The sequence below is a fragment of the Mustela nigripes genome, chromosome 16 (genome assembly GCF_022355385.1).
Source record: "Mustela nigripes isolate SB6536 chromosome 16, MUSNIG.SB6536, whole genome shotgun sequence".
NCBI lineage: Eukaryota > Metazoa > Chordata > Mammalia > Carnivora > Mustelidae > Mustela > Mustela nigripes.
In genome coordinates, this window is record NC_081572.1 from 58,717,693 (window position 1) to 58,738,034 (window position 20,342).

Consider the following 20,342-nt stretch of genomic DNA (forward strand, 5'->3'; position numbering starts at 1 on the left):
GCCCCCCATCACAATTCCAACCACCCCAGAGCTCAACACAACTTCTACCAAGCCCCCAACCACCCCAGAGCCCACTACGACCTCCACCATGCCCCCGATCACCCCAGAGCCCACAACGACTCTATTTCTCTCTGAACTGACCACATTCTTTGAGATCCCAAAATTAACCTCACTCCCTACCATTTTGGGATACCCGATAAGCCCCTCATCTGTCCACCTCCCAGGGGCCCATGAGGTGGTTCGGGGGCATCCGGAGAGCTCCAGAAATGACCCTTTGTTCAACCCTGACTTCTGCTGTCTCCTCCCCCTGGCCTTCTATGTGCTGGGTCTCCTCTGGCTTCTGTTTGCCTCTGTGGTCCTCATCGCGCTGCTGGCCTGGGCCCGGGATGCGGAGTCACGGGCCCTGGCCACAGCCACACACACGACACATCTGGAGCTTCAGAGGGGAAAGCAAGTGACTGTGCCCCGGGCCTGGCTGCTTTTCTTTCAAGGGTCCTTCCCTACTTTCCGCTCCAGCCTCTTCCTGTGGGTACGGGCTAACGGCCGCATAGGGCCTCTGTGGGCAGGACGACGGCCCTCGGCCCTGAGTCTGGGTCGGGGTCAGGACCTGCTGGGCACAGTGGGCACTAGGTACGCAGGCCACAGCCTCTGAGGGCGGGCAGTTTGGGGACCTGCAGAGGCTGTGATGGCTTTCCTCCTTGGATCTAGGTGGGGGTGGGTGAGCAAGGAGTATGGGGTCGGGGGGAGGCCTTCATCACTTTTCCTTTACCAGAAACCTCCTCTTCACAGCACACACACAACCTCAAACGCACAACCACGGCCAGGCAGCAGGGGTGGAGAGGAACGGGCAGGTCACAGAACAAAGCTCCTGGTTCCGGGACCACTAGGTCATTACCGTCACCTTGGGGAAAGCTTGAGGGAAAAGCAAAGGGAACAGAGCAGGATTCTCACACGCATACAAGGGAGGGAACTGGGAAAGTGCCGTATGGAGACGGGGCCCTGATAGTCGCTGGGGAGCACAAACATGGTGGTTTCCTTTTCTTTCCCCCTGCTGGGCATTTCCCAGTTTTCCAGCCTTGTATGGTATTTGCAGAATAAAAACAAAACAAAACAACAACAAAAAAAACCCTGTGTTTCCTCCAGAGACCAGAGTGCCCAGCGGGCCTATCACTCGCACAACCGAAGCCCCACCTGCCCCCGCCCAAGTTGGCTCCCTCACCCACAAAAGTGCACCCGCTGCCTGGGGGGGCTGACGACCAGGCCACCGCGAATACTAGTTCTAGCTCTAAACCCTAAGTCTTCCTGGAGCGGCCACTCCTGAGGCGTACCAGCCCCCCAGCACCCAGGAGCCAGGCGGGCACCCGCCCCACACCTGCCTGCACCTGCCCAACTCAGCGCCCAGTGCGTGTGCCCGGCGGCCTGCGCCACCACACTGGGTCCTACTGACCACCGACCTGCCCCAGCCAGGCGTCCTGCTTGCACGCTGGAACCCACTCCTCTCCCGCTGCCCACCATCCGCAATTTTCCCTCACCACACAGAGTGGGCGGTCTTTCCTGCGGGGTCTCCAGCCCAAACCAAGGCTGGCCCCATTCTCTGGGGCCCAGAGAACAGGAATGAGAGCTGAGCCTTCCTAGCTCGAGACCCCCCCACTTCTCTGGATGGCACGAACCTGAAAACCCGCCCACACCTGTCCTGCTTGGAAGCCTCCCGTGGGCACAGCACAAACCCAGAGCTCAGCCAGCAAGGGCTTCGATGAGCTCACCCAGCTGACTTCTTACAGTAGGGGCTTTTCCCCCTGTGCTCCCGGGGCTGCAAGCTTCGAGATCACCTGTTCCCTGCACTGCCCCCCACCCCAGGAGTCCCCTCCAAGACTTCACTCTCTAGTCCGGCATGTGTGCCGCCCCATCCATCTGACGACCGCCACCAGCGGCGCTCTCTCCTCCAGCCGGGCCGGGGCCCCCAAGTTACCCTGCCACGGTCCACTCTCCACTCTCTCCCCTACTGCCCCTGGGTCATCTTCCCCTCTGGACTTAGAACCCCTTAAGGACAAGACCCAGGCTCCCGGTGTTTTAGAGTGGCCACTGTGGCCCAGGCCGACAAATGCCCAGAATAGGTAAGAGGAGTGGCAGACACGGGAGGTCCCAGCCGGCGCGCTGGGCTGCCGGGCTCCTCCTCTCCTCCTCCTGAGGTGGCTCTGCCAAGGGGACAGCTCCCACCTGCTGCCTGCCTGTCCCCTGGCCTGGCTCAGACCACTTTGGGCCTCACGCTGCCCAGCCCTCCTTCCAGTTGACCTTGCTGTGCCCTCTGATGCCCCAGGAGAGTTTTGGGCTCCTCGAGGCAGAGCCTGGGAAGCACACATCAATCTCCGTGGGGTGGAGCTCAGATCAAGTCTCTGGCCAACGCCCCCGGCGCCCCAAGTTCCCACAAGCCTCCTGGCCCTGGGCATCTGCCCCCACAGCTCAGCCTGCTCCCTCCTCTGAGTCGCCAGGCCGCAGAGGCTTTCCTGGGGATTCTGTAAGATGAGCCTTGCCTCTAAGCGGGTGGCCAGGAATCAACAGGCAGGACCTGAGTGTCAGCTGTCCTTACCTGTCGGGTGCCGCCACACCAAGACCGACCGACAGACCTGGCGATTGCATAAAATGGGCAAGTGCCTCCTCTTTAATACCTTGTCTTTAAAGCTCCAGCTGCTGTGTTCCTGGGGCCTCCGCCTCTTTGTCCAGCTGCCTCCCCTCCCGCCACCACAACTATCCAGATCTGGGGGTGATGTCATCAATCCAATTTATTGATCACGTCCTCAGTGAGGTGGAGAGTCACATCCTCCTGCTGCGGACCTTCTGGCTATCCTGACAGCTTCTGCCGCTTCCTGTCCCTTCAGCCCTGCCTTGGTTTACCCACCGAAAAGGGGGAATCTTCTGCTGTCCTACATGCCCCAAAACTAACGCCCAAGAGGAGGCCGGAAAGCTTGAGGCAGCTTCCCAGCTCCCCCAGCCGTCGACGCACAGCCAGGGACAGAGAGGTCATGAGAATCTGGACAAGCAAGGCAGGGGAACGCAGGAGTAGGACAGACCAGAGTCCTTTGCCACAGAGGAGAGAACCACACCGTGGAGGGCAAATAAATAGAGGGGCCCAGGGCAGTAGAGTCCAGGCCCACAGGGGTGCACTGACTGTGGGAGCAGCGGCAGATCAGGAGCCCTGGCACTCCGGGCCCCTGGCCCCTGGCCTGCCTCAGCCACTGAGAAAGACACGCTTGTAGGCCTTGTTCATCTGCTCCAAGAAGATGAAGGTGAGGACGGTGTGCGGGCCCAGGCGGGCGTAGTACGGTGTGAAGCCCTTCCAGAGGCTGAAGAAGCCCTCGTAGCGGACAACCTTCACCAGCACGTCCTGCACAGGTAGGCAGGGCATCGGGGCTAGGACCTGGCTTCCAAGGCCATGGCCGGTTTCCCCCAGCACCCTCTATGCCCTCCCAGAGCCCCCAGCCCCACTGCCTCACCAGCCCGTTCTTGTATTCTGGTTTCCCGTCAATCATCCTCATGTTCTGGATCCTGCAGGAGAGGCAGGGGCGTGAGAGACACACAGAGCGGGGCCTCCTGTCTGTCTCCAGGAGCCGGCCCGCACACTCACCGGGTCTTGACGATGTCCACGGGCATGGAGGCAGCCGTGGTGACTAAGCCGCTGATCATGCTGGCGCAGAAGTGGCAGAGGATGTTGTCAGAGAAGTAGCCTAGGGGAGGTGAAGCAGGGGTGGCAGTCAGCGCGGAGCTGGCCCGGGCCAGGCTGGGATGCCCCCGCTCTGGGGCTCACCTGAGTCCAGTAAGAACTGCTTGGACTGGGAGTAGGAGGCGAGCTGGGCCGCGTTGACCACAACAGCACGAGCCATGGTAGGGATGCAGCCCTGTGGGGGGGGGGGAGGGGGGGGTGTGGTGTCAGAGACCGCCAAGAGCTGCCCCCTGCCCCCCCAAAGTCTCCAGCCCCTTCACTCACCCTCCATAGCGTGGGGACCCCCTCCTCTCGGGCGATTCGAATCAGAGCATTAAACACATTTTTGTAGCCACGGCGCTGGTCAGGAGGAAGCCTGGTGGGAAGGTAGGAAGAGGCCAAGCTCAGGATAGACCACCCTGCCCCACAGGAACAAAGAAAGGGGGGTCAGACCACAGGCGTCCCTGCTCTGCTCCAGACCAGGGATAAGGAGTCAGTCCACTGACGCCAGATCCCAGAGAACGAAGCTGGCGCAGACTCAGACCTGGAACTCACCGGCCATCGGCGGTCATGCGGATAAGAGCCACCTCGGCAGGCGTGCCCACGAAGGCACCCGTCGCACCTGCCGTCATGCCGATCAGGGCCTTCAGCAGAAAGCCAGGTGGCGTGCCGTCTGCCCCAGTCAGGCGCTCAAACAGCACTGTGTAAATGCCGAGGCGAGTGGTGGTGTAGGTAGCCTGGCGCAGCAGGCCAGCCGACAGCCTGGGGAGTGAAGAGGTCAGGGCGTCAGGCCAGGGCCTGGAGCTGCCAAGCCTCCCTCTCCCACCAGCACTCCCCCGTACCCAGTGTAAATGCCCCTCAGCCCCTCTGCCCTCAGAATGCTGGTGAGGGCGTGGAAGCTGGTCTTGTACTCCCGAGTCTTGGCTCCCTCCCCGCTCAGCTGCATCCGGTTCTTCACCAGGTCCAGCGGCTGCACAAACACCGTTGCTCCCATCCTGGAGGAAGACAGAAGCGGAGTCCAGGGCCCGCTGGAACCTGGGAACGAGGGGCCACCAAGCACCAGGCCCGCCCCGTGATTAAGTAAGTGTCCAGAACTCTGGTGGTTATGTGTGTATGTGTCCGCCTGTGCCAGGAGCCACTGGTCTGAAAAGGTCCAGTGGGGGGGGGGCATGCAACGGCAAGCGCGCCACTTCGCTCCAGGGGGTCAGGCACGATCTGGAGCGGTCTGCAGCCCACCCCAGAGAGGAGGCGGGCGCTCCTGACCTGGAAATTCACGCAGCCCAACAGGAACCGGGCAAGGACCTGGAGCCCCACAAGACCCGGGAGAGCCGAGTACCGGGCGGGGATTTCAAGTGGCCCGACGGGCCGTGCAAGGAGCCTGCACGCAGCCCAGCAGGGGCCCCGCAACGGGGGAAAAGGTCCTGGCAGCCCACCAAGGACCTCGGCGTATGCCTGGGACCGCGCTGGCCCCGTGCCGACCCGGGTCCCCGCCACCGACCCGCAGCCGTCCCTTCCTCCTCCCTCCCGACGCCGGGGCCTGAGCTTACCCGGCCAGGCCCCCAAACAGGAACTTGACGGACTTAGGGGACGTGCGGGGCTTCCCGTCTACCCCGCCGGCCCCGGGACTCGCCGTGGCCGCCATCGCCGCTCAGGGGCCCTCGGCTCCGGGTCCTGTGCGCGAGCGGCCCCACTCGCGCCCAAGGTGACACCGCGCGCGCAACAGGGCCGAGGGCGCGCGCACGCCCCTCCGGCTCTCGGGGCCGGCCCCAGCTGGAAGCCGGCGCAGGCGCGCGGCGCAAAGGCCGCCGGGAGCAAGGCGGTGCCGGAGGCGGGGCTTCGAGGAGGTGTTGCGGGAAGGGGTGTGGCTGGTTTAGGAAGCCAAAACCCACACTTTTCGCTGAATTGGACTCGCGGAGAAACAGTGTGAGGCGATCTCGCGAGACAGAATGAGCTAGGGAAGCCGGCGGGAGGGGGGCGGGCTCTCTCGCGATAGGAGCAGCAGGCGTTCCTCGGCGGGAGTGACAGCGTGGGGAGGACTCTCGCGAGACCCGAAGGTGCCGCAGCCGCGGCCGGAGAGGGCGAGAGGTTTGTTAAATCGGGCAGCTCCCAGGTCGCGGGCATGGGGGGGAAGGACTGGATCGTTCTCTGGGGTGCGGCGCTCGCTGCATCTGCAAAGGCATTCCCTCCGCCCTGACCTTCCTCTGAACGGCCCTTTTAGGACCGGAAGTCCTTCCTCTCGAGCACCCAGGGCTGGAGGCCGCCGGACTCCTTCCCGGAAGCCCTTCCCCGGCCGCGAGGACGCCGGCGCACCTGCCCGGAAGTCCCGCCTCCGGAGCGCCCCCGCCCCGCCCGAAGTTTTCCTGTCACCTGTGCCTGCCGCGGTCCCCGTTCCCGGTCCTGTCCCTGTACCCACGAGCGGCGCATTGAGTGCCTCCCGCCCCGCCGCGCAGACCGGGCTGGGCACCGCACGCCCGCACTCGGGGCCCCTCCCCCGCGCCCCCATGTAGCTGAGAAGCGGGGCCTGGGGGTGGTCGGACCCCCGGGATCCTGAGGGAGGGGCGGAGGGCGCAAAGCCCCCCTTCTGCTCCTGCTACGGGGTGCGGCCTGCCCGGCCTCTCGCGCCGCTGCCATGCGCCCCGCGGCCTTCCCGCTTCCTGTGGTGGTGGCCGCCGTGCTGTGGGGGGCGGCCCCCGCGCGGGGGCTCATCCGAGCGGTGAGTGGAAGGCCCGGTGAGGGGCGGGGGCGGGGTGCAGGGCCGCGGCGCCGGGGAACACGGCTCTCTCGCCCGCAGACCTCGGACCACAACGCCAGCATGGACTTCGCGGACCTACCCGCTCTCTTCGGGGCCAGCCTGAGCCAGGAGGGCCTGCAGGTGAGGGCCCCCCGCCAGACCTTCTCTCTCCCGGGGAGGGGCTTGCGGAGCCGAGCCTCGCGCCTGCGGGGCTGGAGCTTGGAGCCCGTCCCGCGTGGGTTCAGAGCCTGGAGGAGGCGGAAGACAGAGTCCCCCGCGGGCGCCCTGGAGGGGCGTGGAAGGGGACGAGGGCGACGGCGGGGGTAGAGCACCGCTCCCAGCGGGGTCTTACAACATCGGGGAACTCCGTGACCTCCCCGCGGCTTGATTTGTTTTCCTGGGAAATGGGGTGAGAGGCGTTTTCTCAGGGTTTCGGGGAGAGTCCGGTCCGGTAAGCAGTGCTGACGTGCTTCACCATGAGGACCGCCGGCCGGCGAGCACTCCCCGGCCCGGCGTCCGTGAGCTGGTTCGTTAGGTGTTGGTGGATCACCAAGCGCGGGAAAGAGAGGACACTTGTAGGTGTGGGAACCTTCAGGGTCGTGTGGGCTCTGGCCAACAGTTCATGAGCCGGGTAGCATCCCCTGTGGGAGGCAGGATGGAGCTTCTTGGAGTTGCGCAGAAGGGAGAGGCTTTGGTGGTCACGAGGGGGCAGGACAAGTAAGTTATATGCTAGTTAGAGCTGAGCGTGGCAAGACTCTCTTGCTCCAGCGGATGGCCAGGGGCTTGTTGGGCAGATGGCCCTGCGAGTTCTGACCCGCTGATTCCAGATGGGCTGCATTCAGTTCCGTTCCTGGGGAGGCTGGAACTAACTCAGGGAGTCCGTCTGGGTCCCGGGCTTAGCACAAGTGGCTCCATTTGGTGCCTTTGGCCGTTTTCTTAACAGAGGGGACTGTGTTTTGTGGAAGTGTGTGCTGGAGACGAGGATGGGACACGGAGCTGGAGAGGGAGTGACCTGGGCGAGTGCAGACTTAGTTTATAATTTGAGAATCTGAAAGGCAGAATCTGAATTAGCTTCAAGTGTGGGGTAGAAGCTTCTCCTGGACGGGAGAGGGATGGTGGGAGGCCTGGCCGAGGGGTGTCCTGTGATGTCCTTGCCTCTTCAGGAGGTGGACTTCTGACTCAGGTAGGACGCTCAGGGGTGAGAAAGTGAGGGACGGCACGCGCACAGCACGGGGCAGCCAGTCTGCTTGGTGGGGCCCCGTGGGGCGGTGAATCCAACTGTTGTTTGCTTCTCTTCCTTCCCCAGGGCTTCCTTGTGGAGGCTCAGCCGGCCAATGCCTGCAGCCTCATTGCCCCTCCGCCCCCAGCCCCGGTCAACGGGTCAGTCTTTATCGCACTGCTTCGAAGATTCGACTGCAACTTTGACCTCAAGGTTGCTGAATGCACAGTGGGAGCTGGGAGCTGAGGGTGACAGAGGTACCCGGCACGAAGAGGCAAGGGCCACGATGGCCCCTTACCCCCTGCCTCGTCCCCCAGGTCCTGAATGCTCAGAAGGCGGGGTATGGCGCAGCGGTGGTGCACAACGTGGGCTCCAACGAGCTTCTGAACATGGTGTGGAATAGCGGTGAGGCTGCGGCACCTGGGCGAGCTGGGTTTTCGCTAGAGCTCAGGCTGAGATATGGGTGGTGTGTGGCCGCCGGCTTGGGAGAACAGTCCGTCCTTGGGGCAGGATAGAGCAGGAGAGCCGAGCGCCAGGGTTAGCAATGGAGCAGAGCGGAGGGCTGGGTTCGCAGCGTCGCGCACTGATCCCCGCAGAGGAAATCCAGCAGCAGATCTGGATCCCGTCCGTGTTTATTGGGGAGAGGAGCTCCGAGTACCTGCGTGCCCTCTTTGTCTACGAGAAGGGGTAGGACGCGTCCCTCCTTTCCCCTCTCTCCAGCCCTTCTGTGACCACCTGGAGCCCACGCCTCTGTGCCCTAGCCATTCAGCCTCCAATCCTTGTCACGGTGCCTCGAGATTTTCCTCCCATCTCCATCCTCGTCTGTGGGCCCCATCCAGCATGTTAACTTTGTCCCTTTGCCTTTCCTGCTCCTCTGATCCTGGCCTTCCTTTCCCCAGGGCTCGGGTGCTTCTGGTCCCAGACAACAGCTTTCCTCTGGGCTATTACCTCATCCCCTTCACAGGCATCGTGGGCCTACTGGTTCTGGCCATGGGAGCAGTGATGGTGAGTAGCTCGAGGTGGGGGACGGATGGCAAGAGCTGCGGGTTTAAAAGCCAGACTGGGTCTGCGTGGGAGGTTGTGTGTGGGGGGGTTGTACTGGATTTGCCCTGTTTTGTTCCCTACATCAACCCACGCCCGCGCCCCCTTCCCCAGGTAGTCCGTTGTATCCAGCACCGGAAGCGGCTCCAGCGGAATCGACTGACCAAAGAGCAGCTCAGGCAGATCCCTACCCATGACTATCGGAAAGGTGAGAGGCTCGGGCAGAGTTGGGGGCCTTTCCCACGGCTCACCTGGTGCCAAAGGAGCTGGAGCTCGGGAGACAAGAGGCAGGGATGGCAGGTGTCAGCCTGGGATGCCGGCTTTCTCTTTCTTCACCTGCATGCCCAGTGAGGTTGGGACAGTAGAGCAGGAGGTGGAAGGCACAGGTGGTTAAATGCAAGAGTTGGGGGGAGAGATGGAGGACAGCCCTTGCCGGGAAGGGAGCTGAGAGCAGAAAGACGGAAGCAGTGGGGAGGAGTTGGTGTGAGAAGGAAGAAACAGGTAAGGAGGGGTTGGGTCTCCAGGCCCTGGAGCCTCCAGTGCCCATATAAGGCTAAGCAGAAGCCCTGCCCCACCACTTCCGCCCCTCCACTCCCTACCTCCCCACCGTACAACTCCCCCCACAGAAACCCACTTCCCTAACCCCAGATTCTTCGGGTCCTACTCTGGCCAGGGAGGGTATCTGGCGGGTTCAGCGGCACCACTCCGAGAGTTCTCAGGGGCCTTGGTCCAGGAGGGCTCAGTGACGGGACTTTCTTCCTGTCCCAGGAGACCAGTATGATGTGTGTGCCATCTGCCTGGATGAGTATGAGGACGGGGACAAACTGAGAGTGCTTCCCTGTGCTCATGGTGAGACCCTCCCTTCCTGGCCCCGCCCCGAGCCTCCCCAGCAGGTGCCTCACCCCCCTCACCCCCGCCCCATCTCTCAGCCTACCACAGCCGCTGCGTGGACCCCTGGCTCACCCAGACCCGGAAGACGTGTCCCATCTGCAAGCAGCCTGTGCACCGCGGGCCAGGGGATGAAGACGAGGACGAGACTCAGGGGCAAGAGGGTGATGAGGAAGGGGAGCCAAGGGACCACCCTGCCTCAGAGCGGACCCCGCTTCTGGGCCCCAGCCCCACGCCACCTGCCTCCTTTGGCTCCCTAGCTCCAACCTCTCCTGTTCTGCCCGGGTCTTCAACAGATCCCCCACCCGCACCCCCTTCCTCTTCAGCTGCCATCTTGGTCTAATAGTTCCCTGACCCCCACCCCCGCCATGCACCCCTCCCATGACCTATTTGCACAGCCTCTCATCCTCGCTCAGTTTTCTGTGTTGAGGGATGGGGGGCATTTCCACCCCAGGTTTCTCCCTCCCTCAACCCCATCCTTTTGAGGGGGTTGGGTCTGGAGAGGGACTGGGTCTTCACTTACTGGGTCAATAAAGTTTTTGTGAACTAAGGAAAGGTGAGATCATTCTCACACACATGCACTCCTTTTTGGGGAATCGACCCCCCCCTCTTTTTTTTGCCATAAAGGGGCAGGGGTGTGCTGAAAGAGAAGAACCTGTAGCCATGGGGACAGCCCTGGCAGGCATTTACTGTGACTCAGAGAGGGGGAGCCCCACCCACATGGGGATGATTCAACCGGCCCTGCCTTGCCCGCAGGCCTGAACCCATTCTCTGGTCTGGAAGACTCCCATCAACTACCAATTCAGCTAGAGCACCTGAGGACGTCGGAAATGCCACCGCATAAGGGCTGGCCCACCCAGGCAGGTGCTTACCCCAGGGCAGGACTCGAGGAAGCCCAAGTTCCTAGACCCTCTTATGCCCTCAACCCTCTTTTAAGCCAAAGGGTCACGGGATGGTCTATCCTGACCCCCAGGCCAAACCACACAGCACCTTGTTAGTAGAATCTTTTTTATTCAGAAAAAAAAAAAAAAAAACCAAAAAACAAAAAGTTTTCCAACCACACACAGGAGGAGTTTGGGTAGGGGGAGGTGTCTGTCCATCCAGCCCCAGCCCCCAGCCCATGTGGTTTTGGCAGCATAAGGGGTGTGGGGTAATGGCCCAAAAAATAAAAATGGTGTATGTGTGTGTCTGGGAAGGACAGGGGTGCAAAAGCCGTGGGGAGTGGTGGGGGGCAGGGACGGACGAGGTCAGTACTGGGAACGCCGCAGGTGGGAGGCCATTTCATAACATTTCTTGTTGATCATACCACCGTGGACACCTTCTTTGCCCATCAGCAGGACTAGCGCTGGAGAAAAGAGAAAGGAGGCTGGGACCCAGGTGTCACAATTCCACCCCCTGCCAGCTGTTGAGCAGCTGTCCAGCCCTGGGGCTGTAACCCAACCGCCTCTCTCCCAGCACCCCCCCCCCCCAACCACAGGCAGGCTGTCAGTCACTCTGGAACAATAGGGCTTTTCAAGAGGGGGAAATCAAGCTTGGAGCTGGAGAGGGCTCTACTAAAATTCAGGGGCTGAGGCTGGCAGGTTGGTGCCTGGGACTCAGGCTAGAAATAACCCGGTGGAGCCTGCCACGCCACATCTTAACAAAAGAGTTCAAAAGACAGCTAAATGCCAACTTCTGGCCACCCCCTCTACCTCTCCCAAGAAAACAGGGTTTCCCCTTTGAAAAGGTTCAGGGGCAGGAAGAACTTAAGAGGTAATACAGTTCAACTTCTTTACATTTCGAGAGGAGGAACTGAGAACTGAAGGAACAATCCAGAGTCCCAGCATCCAGCAGGCTGGTGTGATCCCCTCCTCCTGGGGAGCCGCACAGGAAGAACCCAAAAGACTAACAGGAGGTACAGGAGGGATCCCAGAGCTGGGAAAAGGTTAAGAGCCAGAAACTCACTCTTGGCAGTCATGGTGACAGTGATGTTGAAAGTGGGGGCTCCACCGGTGCTCTTGGTACGAAGGTCCATGGTAAACTCCCCATCCTGCAGCAGTGAGTCCCGGATAACAGAACATTTCTGGCCCCCAAGTGTCAGCCCGTTCACGAAAAAACTTGACCGGTCTTTGCCAACCAGGACACCAACCTCAGCTGGCTGGAAAGGGAAAGGGGCAGCCATCAGGTTAGTACAACGAGGTTCCCACCGGCTTCAAGGACCCACCCGCCCTCCACACCTCCCCCCAGAGGGGCTCTATGTCCCCTGCTCTGTGCACATCACCGGGATTTGAGAACCTCTAAAGAGGACCTGCTGAGCGTCGGGGCAAACCTAGGAAATGCTTACAGAGAAACGACACGTTCCTCTGGACGCCTCGATCTCACTTAATAGGAAAAGCAAACCCAAGAAATAAAGGGAGCTAAAAGCCAGGGAGCAGAGTGGCCAGGCATGGAATGGGGAGCCTTTGGATGCACACCACTCTCCTTCAGGAAAAGCAGAAGCGAAGAGGGGAAGGGAGGGGGCGGGCGAAGCAGGAGAAGCAACTTTGCCCTTATTTGGTCAAAGGTTCTGCAGGAGTTGCTAGGGGCCCGGACGCCTGGGTCTCCTGGTGACTTAGGGTCTGGGTCCAGGTAGCGGTGCCCCGATAGGAGGAAGCAGATCCCGGGGGGCTTTCCGGGGCAGCTGGAAAACTTGGGAAGGGGGCGCGGGGTCAGAGGCGGCCACCCCGCAACCAGGTCCAGACACCCCAGGGAGCCTCTCCCCCCCCCCCCCACCCCCCCAACCCCCCCCACCCGGTCCCCTCCCGCCCGGAAATCCCCTTCCCCCCCTCCCGAACTTCCGCTCCCCCTCCCCACTTCCGGGCAGCGCGGACAGGGAGGTGGTGATGGGGCCGGCAGCCCTCATCCCTCATTCCTTCACTCGCGCGGCTTCCAACTTCTCACAAAGTTACCCCGCCGCATGGCGGGAAGGGCGGGCGCGGGGACTTCCGGGACGGGCCTGCCCGGGGCGCGGGGCGCACAGCCAACCCCGGGGGGCGTGGGGCGGCCTCGCCCTCTCTCAGAAAGCCGGGGGCGCGGGGAGCCCCGAGCGAGCGCGGCGACCTCCCGCGGCCCGCAGCGGGAACAATGGTGGCGGGGTGCGAGCCGGCCGCCGGAAGCGGGGCCGGGGGTCCCCCCCAGCGCCGGCCGGTGCCCGCGCCCGCCCCGCCCTGGCCGAGGCGGAAGTGGGCCTCCGCACCGGGCGGCGCGCCCCTCCCCGCCCTGTGCCCCGGATGTAACGCCCCGTCGCGGGGAGCGGGAGGGATGGGCGCCGCCGCCCCGGGGCGCGGGTCTCGGGGCCGCGGGGGGGCCCGCTCACGTGCGGCCGCCATCGGCACCGCCTCCAGGGCGAGGACCCGGTCGCGGTCCGCGCCCGCCCCCACCCGGGTCCCTCCCTCTCCGCGTCCGCGCCGGCCGGTGCTCCGGGGCACGAGGGCCTCGCACTACCGTGATGTTGACGAAGGTCTTCCCGGGGACGGCGGCCCAGACGGAGGGCGAGTCCTTATAGCCCACGATGGCCGCGTCCTGACAGGTCCCGTCCGCCATGAGGTTGTCGATGTAGGCGTTCCACCCGGCCATGGCGCTGCTGCGGGGACTGCTCTCGGCGCTGCTGCTGGGGCGGCGGGCTGGGCTCGGGGGCCTCGGGCTGGCGGGCAGGGGGAGGCGGAGAGCTCGGGGCGCGCGCTGCCGTCCGGACCGCGGCTCCGCTCGGCTGTGCAGCAGCCCTCGCACCGCCACTTCCTGCTCCTCCCCCCCCCCGGATTTTTATTTGCAAAGGGCGGGGGGCGGGGCCTGCTCCCCGTTCCCTCCCTCCCCCCCGCCTGCCCAGAGACCGAACTTTGCAAAGGCGATTTTAAAAATCCCTCCCCCTATTGCAAAATTTGCAGAGTTGGGTGGAAAACCCTGTGAAAGGATGGGGGGCGGCGGCGGCGGGGGCACTTAGGGTCAGGGCTAGCCCCGCTTCGCCCCGAAAATCCGTGAGACGCCTGTGTCGGGGAAGGCGGCGAGCCCGAGGCGGGCATGGAAGTGGAGGGAAGGCTAATCGGCGAGCCGCGAGCCGCGCGGTGGAGACGGGTGCGGGGCGCGCAGGGTTAAACGGACCGGCTCCCCCTTCCCCCACCTCCGCCGGAGGGCAGGAGCGGCGGCGGCGGCGGCGGCGCCTGCGCCTGCGCCTGCGCGGAGCCGAGCCGGGCGGGAGGGCGCGGAGCGGTTGGGGCCGGCGGCTCGCGGGGCGGGCGCGCGCGCGCCACGGAACCCCCCGCAGAGGCGGGCGGGCGGGCCGGGGACTTGTCTCCCGCCGGGCGGAAAGGGCGGGGGCGCAGCGCGCGCGGGCCCGCTGCTGCCCGTCGGTTTTATTCAGTCCAGAAGTGCGGGAGCCCGGGGGGGAGGTGGCTGGGGCCGGACTTGAAGGCGCCCACCGGGGGCCACTCGTGTCCCCAGGATCTGCCCGAGGGGCACAAGCCGGGGCAGCTCCAGCCCCCAGGCAGGCCTTGGCCCCGCATTCCGGCCCCGCCCGGCCTCTCCCCCAACACACACACACACTCGGGTCACCGGCTGTGCCCCTTGGCCCGGTGCGGCAGAGGTCACTGGGCGCGGGAGACGGGGGCAGGACTACTTTTCCGGGCGGAAGAACACCGGGGGTTTGCAGGCTTTGCAACTTTTCCGAGAAGGGGAAAGTCCCCTCCCGCTCGGGCCCCTCAGGTTCTTTCTTCTTTTCTGTGAAACTTGTGCTGAGAAGTCGTGCGCGCCCACGTCCCGGCGGGGAGGGGCGCCCGGGGTCCCCACCACCGACCAGGTGAAGTCGCCCGCGCAGCCGCGGGGCTGGGCCGCTTCCGGCCCTGGGGGAGGGGCGTCCCGCCGGTCGCCCCCGGCCCCCGACGCCCCCCGGGCCCATTCTTCGACAGCTGCGCGGCTGAGTCACCGGGCTGCCGGGTGGGGCAGCGCTCGGGCACGTGGCGGCGCTCCTCGCCCGCCGGCTCCTGAACTCTGGCACGCCGCGCCCGGAACCCCGGCTGGAGCGCTCCGGGAGGGCGCGGCCCGGGCCGGGGCCGGGGCCGTGGACAGGGCGGGGGAGGTGACGAGCCCCCAGGGGCCCGCGGGCTTGTACCCGAGTTGCGGCCCCCCCAGATTCGCGCCAGGCTCAGAGGCGCGCAGGGGCCACCCCTCCTCCCGCCATTCATTTTGCGCCCCGCTGAGGAACCTCTTTCACGGCTGGGCTGGGGCCGCGCTCCGAGGCGCCCGCGGTCGGCGGGGAAAGGGGCTCCTGGCTGCCGCTCCGCACCCGGGGCGACAAATGCTGGCCCAGCGCTATCAGTAGGGAGCCGCGCCAAGTCTGAGAGCCCGTCTAAATTCGGCTCCCTGCCCCCTCCCCCACCCCCTAGCAGGCGCGAGCCGGGGTGGGGCCCAGAGAGGCCACCATGAGGACCCTGCGAGGTGAGACCCTCTCGCTTTCCGAGTGGGAGATTCCATTTGAGATCACAGCGCTTGCCCGGGACCCCGGCCCCTCCTCCAAGGGAGGGCAGAGGCGGCCGGGCGCCTGCCCAGTGAGCTGAGCATGTGTGGATGTCAGTTCTGCAGCCCCTCTTCCATGCCCCCTCCCCAGCCCAGCAGGGTTCAGGTTACCCCTGGCCTTTACTAAAGGGCACTAGTCCCTCTTTGACCTTTGCAAAAGGGGAATATAATCCTGGTGAGAGCAGAGACCCCCGATCTGAAGGCCCTTCCCTGCACCTCCCCAGCGCTGGAATTAAAAGTTGGGGCTTTTATTGGGGGACAGAGAGGAAGGAGGAGTAGTCATTGACCTTTGGGAAGGGGGCAGGTGCACGGGGCCCCAGACCGAAGGCTGCTGCTTTCGGCTGTAGTGGGCACTTGGCTGCCAGCCCAGGGTGGAGGGGGAGGATGGAGAGGGGGAGAGGCGGGGCTGGCTGGGGCACAGGGTGCTTAGGGGATAAATGCCCAGCCTGAGAGGGGGTGAGCTGACACTGTCCCAGCTGCCACCTAGACTCGGAGCTCACCCTGATCCCCTCTCGAAGACATCCCAGGTCTGGTGAATCCTCCAGTTTCAGAGGATGGGGGTGGGGAAGGGTGGTGCTGATTTGGACAAAGTGGGGAAGCTGTCAGCTTCTCTTCCTCTCAGGACTGGGGGTGCTTGAGAAAGACATGGAAGGGTTGGAGCAAGCAGGATGGGGGGTGCCCAGGGCAGGGAGCCAGACCGCGGAGAGAGGTATATGAAGGGGAGTGAGGGTTGGAGCCAGATGGGGAATTTGGGGTCGCCACGGATTTAGAGGAGACCAAGGAGCAGGAAGAAGAAAACCAGCATAGCAGGAGAGGGTCCAAGGGCTAGCAAGCTCGGTCTGAGGACGGATTGCCCCAGCAGACAGGTGAGGGAGAGGGCCTGAGGGCACCTCTGCGGGCCATAGGGGTCCATGAGGGCCTGGGGAGCCGTGCAGAGGGCGCAGTTAAAGGAGAGGCCCCTGGATCCCTAGGATAGGGGTGGAACAGGAGCTGTTATGGGGGGGGCTGTGCCAGCCTCTTTGGTCTGTGACCTTTTTGTGGGATATTTTTAGCTCCCGCACCTGCCTTCTTGGGGTGGGGAAGACTCTTAAAGGGCAAGGGATTTCGGGTTCCTTCAGGGATCAGCTGTCCACACGCAGTCACACCTCCTGTCTTGCAGCCATGGCCATGCAGAAGATCTTTGCCCGGGAAATCCTGGACTCCAGGGGCAACCCCACAGTAGAAGTGGACCTGCACACAGCCAAGGGTAACACAGGCCCCTGGCGTGGCTTTGCCTCAAGACCCTGGCCTGGGGGGTTCTTTCCCCACCCCCCAGTTCTGCCCAATATCCTCTTCTTTCTCTGGGATCCCCTTCCCTAGAGTTCTTCCAGCCTGGCTCCCCAGGGTGGAGAAGCAGGAGTCTCCCTCTGCACCAGCCCCTGGCCCTGAGCTCCGAGAGCATACTCTGACCCTTTGAGGGTGCAGGGGACTGTGTGTAACCTTCCCCTTCAACCCACCCAGGCCGATTCCGAGCAGCTGTGCCCAGCGGAGCTTCCACGGGCATCTATGAGGCCCTGGAACTGAGAGACGGAGACAAATCCCGCTACCTGGGGAAAGGTGAGGGAAAGTGATGGGGGACGAGCCTCCGTGTGCGGGTGGGGTCAGGACCTGGGCACTCAGCAGCTTCGTGGGATGTGGAGGACTGGAACCCAGCCCGCTTGAGAAGCTGGGATCTATGGGAAGAGGCCTGAATGAATCAGAGTTCTGAACGCCCCGCCCCCCGGCTTCTCTAGGGGTCCTGAAGGCCGTGGAACACATCAACAAGACCCTAGGTCCCGCTCTGCTGGAAAAGGCAAGGGGGAGCTTGCTGCCCCTACCATGCCCCTGTGCCCCCACCCCCGAAGCTCAAGCCTGAGAGAGGCCTTGCTTCACCAGACCACCCGTCCATCGTCTCCCCCAAATACCTGTACTTCTTCCCACAGCGTATGCCCTGACTCCTGACAAACATGACCTCTGCCCCCCATCCCCTGCCCCCCAACCTCTCCTTCCAGAAACTAAGCGTTGTGGATCAAGAAAAAGTTGACAAATTTATGATCGAGCTGGATGGGACGGAGAATAAGTGTGAGTGGAAGGCCCGGGGAAGGGACGGGATGTGGCAGGGGTGGGAGGGACCCCGGGCTGGAGGCCTGGTTAGGATTACTTCTGCATCCCATGATTTAGGGCACACCGTGGCTGGCTGGATTTGTACTCACTCCATAGGCATTTCCTGGTGCCTGCCCACCGCCAGGCCTGAAGCTGACACATTCCCCTGGGGCGGGGGCTCCTGGGGGAGACCGCTCTTAGCACACCCTTCGTGCCCAGTGTTTTGGCCTTCCAATGCTCCCTGGGGTGACCCCAAGCCATGGGGGAGAAGCCCTCACCCTTTTTTTGTGTTTGCTTCCTCTAGCCAAGTTTGGGGCCAATGCCATCCTGGGCGTCTCCCTGGCCGTGTGCAAGGCTGGCGCGGCGGAGAAGGGGGTCCCTCTCTACCGGCACATTGCAGACCTGGCCGGGAACCCAGACTTGGTCCTCCCGGTTCCTGTGAGTACAGCTGCCCTTGCCCCACGCCACAGTGACGGGGCCACCCCACCAAGCGAGCTGCGCAGTAGCAGCCCCTGGAAAGTCTAGCTTCGAGACCCAGCTCCGAGGGAACAGTTTCCTGAAAGGGAACCTCTTGAGCTGCGGCCTGGCCCCTCCCTCTTTCCCACAATCCCAGCCTCCCATTAAGCCTTTCCGATGCTTTCTCTGGACCTAACCGCCCCCCCCCCACCCTCCCCGCTGCCCCATGTTCCTTCGCATTCCAGTGCTGGGCTTGGTGCTAACTGGGACGGCTCACTGTGCCCTGTACCCCAGTCCGCGGGTCAGATGGACAGCTGCTTCAGGCCAAGGGTCTGGCATCTCCATCTCCTTTAATCTTTATCAAACACAGGCCCCTGGTTTAAGCCCCGACGGTGCTTTCCCTGCGCAGGCTGTCCTGGAGGCAGCCTGCTCTGCCTGTTTGCTCACGGATCTTAGAGGAGGTTGCCTAACTGCACTCTCTGCCTCGTTTTCCTCGTCTGTAAAGTGGGAGTGATGACAGGACCTCGCTAATGCAGGGAGCGAGCTCACGGACCCCACGGAAGGTTCCGCAGCGGCGCCACTGGCTGTCACAGACCAGGCACCCCCGGAGGCCTCGTTTCCAGTCTGTTTGATTTTGAGCTTAAGACCCTGCGGGAAAGCGGGTGGTACTCCCGTCTTATAGAAACAAGGAGAGAGACCCTGAGAAGTCAGATTGCTCACTCTAGACCCTGCAGCTGGGGATTCGGGACGCCGGGCTTCCAGCTGGACCCTCCCAGCTGGCCCGGGTCTGAGCTGCCCTCCCCTCCCTCCCCCTGCCAGGCCTTCAATGTCATCAATGGGGGCTCGCACGCCGGCAACAAGCTGGCCATGCAGGAGTTCATGATCCTGCCCGTGGGGGCCAGCTCCTTCAAGGAAGCCATGCGCATTGGCGCGGAGGTGTACCACCACCTCAAGGGGGTCATCAAGGCCAAGTACGGAAAGGATGCCACCAACGTGGGTGATGAGGGCGGCTTCGCACCCAACATCCTGGAGAACAATGAGGGTCAGTGTGAGCGCTCTGAGGGGCAGCGCCCCCGCGTCCCCGCGGAGGAGGGGCTGCAGGGACCATGAACCCGGACCCTCAGGTCCCCTGTTGCCCCTTCCCCAGCCCTGGAGCTGCTGAAGACGGCCATCCAGGCGGCTGGCTACCCAGACAAGGTAGTCATCGGCATGGACGTGGCAGCGTCCGAGTTCTATCGCAACGGGAAGTACGACCTCGACTTCAAGTCCCCCGACGACCCCGCGCGGCACATCACTGGGGAGAAGCTGGGAGAGCTGTATAAGAACTTCATTAAGAACTATCCTGGTGAGACCCCCCTCCAGCCGTGCTGTCGCTCCTGCCTGGGACCCCGGCACAGGCCCAGCACGGGGACTGGGGCGCCTCTGCGGCTCCTAAAGCCTGCCGAAATCCCCTCTGGGCTCTCCCGGCCTGTGCCCCGCGAGGCCCCTCCGGTCTTTAACCGGTTCTCCCCCCCACTCACCAGTGGTCTCCATCGAGGATCCCTTTGACCAGGATGACTGGGCCACCTGGACCTCATTCCTCTCGGGAGTTAACATCCAGATTGTGGGGGACGACCTCACAGTCACCAACCCTAAGAGGATCGCCCAGGCCATCGAGAAGAAGGCCTGCAACTGCTTGCTGCTGAAGGTCAACCAGATCGGCTCTGTGACCGAGTCCATCCAGGCGTGAGTGCCTCCCGGCCCCCGGGCAGCCGCAGCCTCCCCGGCCCCGACTCTGCCTGTCCAGCCACATCTGAGGTCCCCCAGCTCCTGCCCCGTCCCACCCTCCCGGCCCCAGAGCTTTTGCCCCAGCGACCCTGCTGTGCCCCACCTTCAGCCTGCTGGGTTCCTCCCCCAGATTCTGCCTTTCCTTCCCACCAGTATCTCAGGAGCTCCCGCTCGAAATCGAGATTCTCCCCTTCTCTCCTGCTTCCCAAGGAACTTAGTCATTCCCCTCCCCGCCAAGAGCCCACTGCCCCAAACCAAAGGGGAGAGCCCCACTGTGCCCTGGGCTTTCCCTCTGAGGCCCCGGTCGATCTTACTGAGTTTCCTCCCCGCCCAGCTGCAAGCTGGCTCAGTCTAATGGCTGGGGAGTGATGGTGAGCCACCGCTCTGGGGAGACCGAGGACACGTTCATCGCCGACCTCGTTGTGGGGCTCTGCACGGGGCAGGTACAGCTCCCAAGTGTCTGACGGGCCTTCTTGGGGTCCCCGGTTTCCTGCCTGGGTTGGATGCCCCTGCAGGCCGCTCCCACTACCAGCCACACGCAACCCCCCTTTCCTCCCCAGATCAAGACGGGTGCCCCCTGCCGCTCAGAGCGCCTGGCCAAGTACAACCAGCTCATGAGGTATGGGTGTGGTGCACAGCGGGCCTGGATGTGGGGGGCCTGGGGCGGTGGGGTTGGGAGGCGCAGCTTTAACTTGGCCTGCCTTCTAGGATCGAGGAGGCTCTCGGGGACAAGGCTGTCTTTGCTGGACGCAAGTTCCGCAACCCGAAGGCCAAGTGAGAAGCTGTAGGCCCCTTGCCCCCCCGGGACCCATCCAGGCCTTCAAGCCTTTCCCCACGGAAATAAATGCTGGTGGCAAGCAAGACAGTGGCCTGCTCCTTGGTGGGACTGAGGGGAT

General features: G+C 63.5%; 5 protein-coding genes across 12 annotated transcripts in view; 3 read left to right on the top strand and 2 right to left on the bottom strand.

Annotated features, from left to right (window-relative positions):
- GP1BA (glycoprotein Ib platelet subunit alpha) overlaps window positions 1-2,844 on the top strand; it is a 4,647-nt gene extending 1,803 nt beyond the window's left edge. Inside the window, exon 2 of the mRNA XM_059379697.1 lies at window positions 16-2,844. Within this exon, the coding sequence (XP_059235680.1) occupies window positions 16-652 (637 nt within the window). The 3' untranslated portion in view covers window positions 653-2,844. The remainder of the gene's footprint in view (window positions 1-15) is intronic.
- SLC25A11 (solute carrier family 25 member 11) lies at window positions 2,763-5,469 on the bottom strand. Its single transcript, XM_059379681.1, has 8 exons — window positions 5,245-5,469; window positions 4,540-4,692; window positions 4,253-4,459; window positions 3,983-4,073; window positions 3,803-3,893; window positions 3,623-3,722; window positions 3,492-3,543; window positions 2,763-3,382 (listed from the first exon to the last, which is right to left on the bottom strand). The coding sequence occupies exons 1-8, from the start codon at window positions 5,337-5,339 to the stop codon at window positions 3,227-3,229; spliced, it is 945 nt and encodes a 314-aa protein (XP_059235664.1). The 5' UTR covers window positions 5,340-5,469; the 3' UTR covers window positions 2,763-3,226.
- Window positions 5,470-5,566: 97 nt separating this feature from the next.
- Window positions 5,567-10,131, top strand: RNF167 (ring finger protein 167). Of its 2 annotated transcripts, XM_059379679.1 has the most exons (10): window positions 5,567-5,782; window positions 5,916-6,410; window positions 6,489-6,569; window positions 7,735-7,860; window positions 7,965-8,052; window positions 8,244-8,334; window positions 8,547-8,652; window positions 8,803-8,896; window positions 9,457-9,537; window positions 9,618-10,131. In XM_059379679.1, exons 2-10 carry the CDS (start codon window positions 6,327-6,329, stop codon window positions 9,917-9,919), a joined length of 1,053 nt encoding a protein of 350 aa, XP_059235662.1. In that variant the 5' UTR covers window positions 5,567-5,782; window positions 5,916-6,326; the 3' UTR covers window positions 9,920-10,131. The 2 variants fall into 2 exon arrangements, with proteins under 2 accessions (XP_059235662.1, XP_059235663.1); XM_059379680.1 differs by lacking the exon at window positions 7,735-7,860 and having other exon boundaries at window positions 5,568-5,782.
- A 436-nt stretch (window positions 10,132-10,567) lies between these two features.
- PFN1 (profilin 1) lies at window positions 10,568-13,320 on the bottom strand. The gene is made up of 3 exons (XM_059379696.1): window positions 13,039-13,320; window positions 11,521-11,713; window positions 10,568-10,921 (listed from the first exon to the last, which is right to left on the bottom strand). The coding sequence occupies exons 1-3, from the start codon at window positions 13,168-13,170 to the stop codon at window positions 10,824-10,826; spliced, it is 423 nt and encodes a 140-aa protein (XP_059235679.1). The 5' UTR covers window positions 13,171-13,320; the 3' UTR covers window positions 10,568-10,823.
- A 132-nt stretch (window positions 13,321-13,452) lies between these two features.
- ENO3 (enolase 3) lies at window positions 13,453-20,307 on the top strand. 7 transcript variants are annotated; one of them, XM_059379672.1, is made up of 13 exons: window positions 13,853-14,386; window positions 14,976-15,024; window positions 16,262-16,348; window positions 16,603-16,698; window positions 16,875-16,933; window positions 17,133-17,202; window positions 17,528-17,661; window positions 18,499-18,721; window positions 18,827-19,024; window positions 19,203-19,404; window positions 19,781-19,889; window positions 20,007-20,065; window positions 20,155-20,307. In XM_059379672.1, the coding sequence occupies exons 2-13, from the start codon at window positions 15,009-15,011 to the stop codon at window positions 20,222-20,224; spliced, it is 1,323 nt and encodes a 440-aa protein (XP_059235655.1). In that variant the 5' UTR covers window positions 13,853-14,386; window positions 14,976-15,008; the 3' UTR covers window positions 20,225-20,307. The 7 variants fall into 7 exon arrangements, with proteins under 7 accessions (XP_059235659.1, XP_059235655.1, XP_059235656.1 ...); XM_059379676.1 differs by lacking the exons at window positions 13,853-14,386; window positions 14,976-15,024 and adding an exon at window positions 13,453-13,665; XM_059379673.1 differs by lacking the exon at window positions 14,976-15,024.
- Window positions 20,308-20,342: the final 35 nt, after the last annotated feature.